The sequence below is a fragment of the Limulus polyphemus genome, unplaced genomic scaffold (assembly GCF_000517525.1).
Source record: "Limulus polyphemus unplaced genomic scaffold, Limulus_polyphemus-2.1.2 Scaffold1, whole genome shotgun sequence".
Classification (NCBI taxonomy): domain Eukaryota; kingdom Metazoa; phylum Arthropoda; class Merostomata; order Xiphosura; family Limulidae; genus Limulus; species Limulus polyphemus.
In genome coordinates, this window is record NW_013665611.1 from 1,847,615 (window position 1) to 1,849,242 (window position 1,628).

The 1,628-nt window shown below is 37.6% G+C and overlaps 1 protein-coding gene across 10 annotated transcripts in view; it reads left to right on the forward strand.

Annotated features, from left to right (window-relative positions):
- Nucleotides 1-1,628, forward strand: part of LOC106464952 (vinexin-like) — a 214,069-nt gene that overhangs the window by 36,674 nt on the left and 175,767 nt on the right. For 9 of the 10 annotated variants that reach the window (XR_002611087.1, XM_022388835.1, XM_022388918.1 and 6 more), the window contains exon 1: nt 662-809. The exons of the other annotated variant lie outside the window; for it this stretch is intronic. Coding sequence is in view for 8 of the 9 variants with exons in the window: in XM_022388835.1 (XP_022244543.1) it covers nt 756-809 (54 nt within the window). In the remaining variant the exon portion in view is untranslated. Of the gene's footprint in view, nt 1-661; nt 810-1,628 lie in introns of those variants that run through there. 10 annotated transcript variants of the gene reach the window in all.

Consider the following 1,628-nt stretch of genomic DNA (forward strand, 5'->3'; position numbering starts at 1 on the left):
CCACGGGTATCGAAACCCGGATTCTAGCGTTGTAAGTCCGCAGACATACCGCTGTACCACTGGGGGGCAAGAGATGTTGAGTGAATTCTGCTATTCTCCTACACTTTTTTTTCTGCTGTGTGAATTTCGTACGTTTTATCACACATACATACGTATATGCAAGCATGCGAGTGTGACCTATAGGTGACCAAGCATGCGAGTGTGACTTATAGGTGACAAAACTTGTTTTATTTCTAATAGAAAAACAGATTAACGAGTTCGTAATAACTTATCACCACTGACCAAGTTTGCAGAAATAACTTTTCCCAGTCTTTACAAAGCATTTGAGATGGGATTTTTTGTATTGTGTTTTAGGGCAACTTACCTTAGAGATCCCATTAAAGATTTAGCGTGATAATAGGTTAGTATCTTTGAAAACATCAGAAAATATCTTCATGTTTAAATACTGAATATACACAGTTGAATTTACAAATTTGTCTCCATGTGTATACATGCATAAGGAAACTGTAGGAGTTGATACTACAACGAAGAAAAAATGGGAGCGTTAGAATACGTTATTATGAAACGAGCAGTGGTTCTCTAATGTAATGATTTGAGGGGGCGCTGCATACGAGCTAGGTTTCGTGCTTGTGATGTCGCTAGCGTGCGAATCTCTTCTCTCGTAAACACGGTGTAGCCGCGAGGAGTACGGTAAGACGAGTGGAGAACAGAGCGTCTAAAAGGGCGCCGAAGATTTTTTCCCTTACGATTTCAAAATGCGAAAATTTTTCTGTGGATCAGGGGTTTTCAAGAAGAAAAGGCGTGATCAGGTAAAATGCCGTAATTTTCTGCCTAATCTGTTTATTTAAGTTGTAGTTAATCCACAAGCTTAGAGCGTGGCAACTGGTGAAGTACATGTGGCTATTGGGGGCGGTAACACTTTTCATTTAAGTGTTTAGATTTCATGCTTTTTAAAGGATGATTCGAGGAAGTGCATGTGATGTCATGTTATTAAATTAAAACTAAACAAAAAAGTTCATATAACACGTGTTTGTGGAACTGTATCAGTGCGTAGTAACGAACTAAAGAAATTATGTGAATTTCAGTGTAGGAAGATTGCTTTTTCTGTGCAACATTTTAAGCATCCTGTTTCTTAAAGTTACTGTGTATAGATGCAAGTTGTTATACATATCGTATATTAAGTATCACAGCTGTGTGTACAGTGATAGGTGCGAGTGTTAAACGTCTTCGTTGACGGGTTTTCTGTGTCATACGTGTACACGCAGTGCTCTCAGTTCAGGGCCAGTATTATAGGAAAGTTTACACAGTCTGTAAGCTAATATATTTCCTTTCGTGGAAATATCTTAACAAGTGTTATTCTTTACCGACTTTTTTTCTTTTGTTGACGGTGGATTTTTTTGGAGCTTTTAGGATTCAGCGTAATATTATTAATAAAAAAGAAGATCATACTCTTTAAAATTCATAATAAAGAGAAATAAAGTTACAATATTGTTTTTGTTTGTTTGTAGTGAAGCACAGAGCTACACAATGGGCTATATGTGCTATATCGTCTACAAATATTGAAACTCATTTTTTTGCGGGTCGCGGGTTCTAATCCCCGTCAAACCAAACATGCTCGCCCTTTCAGC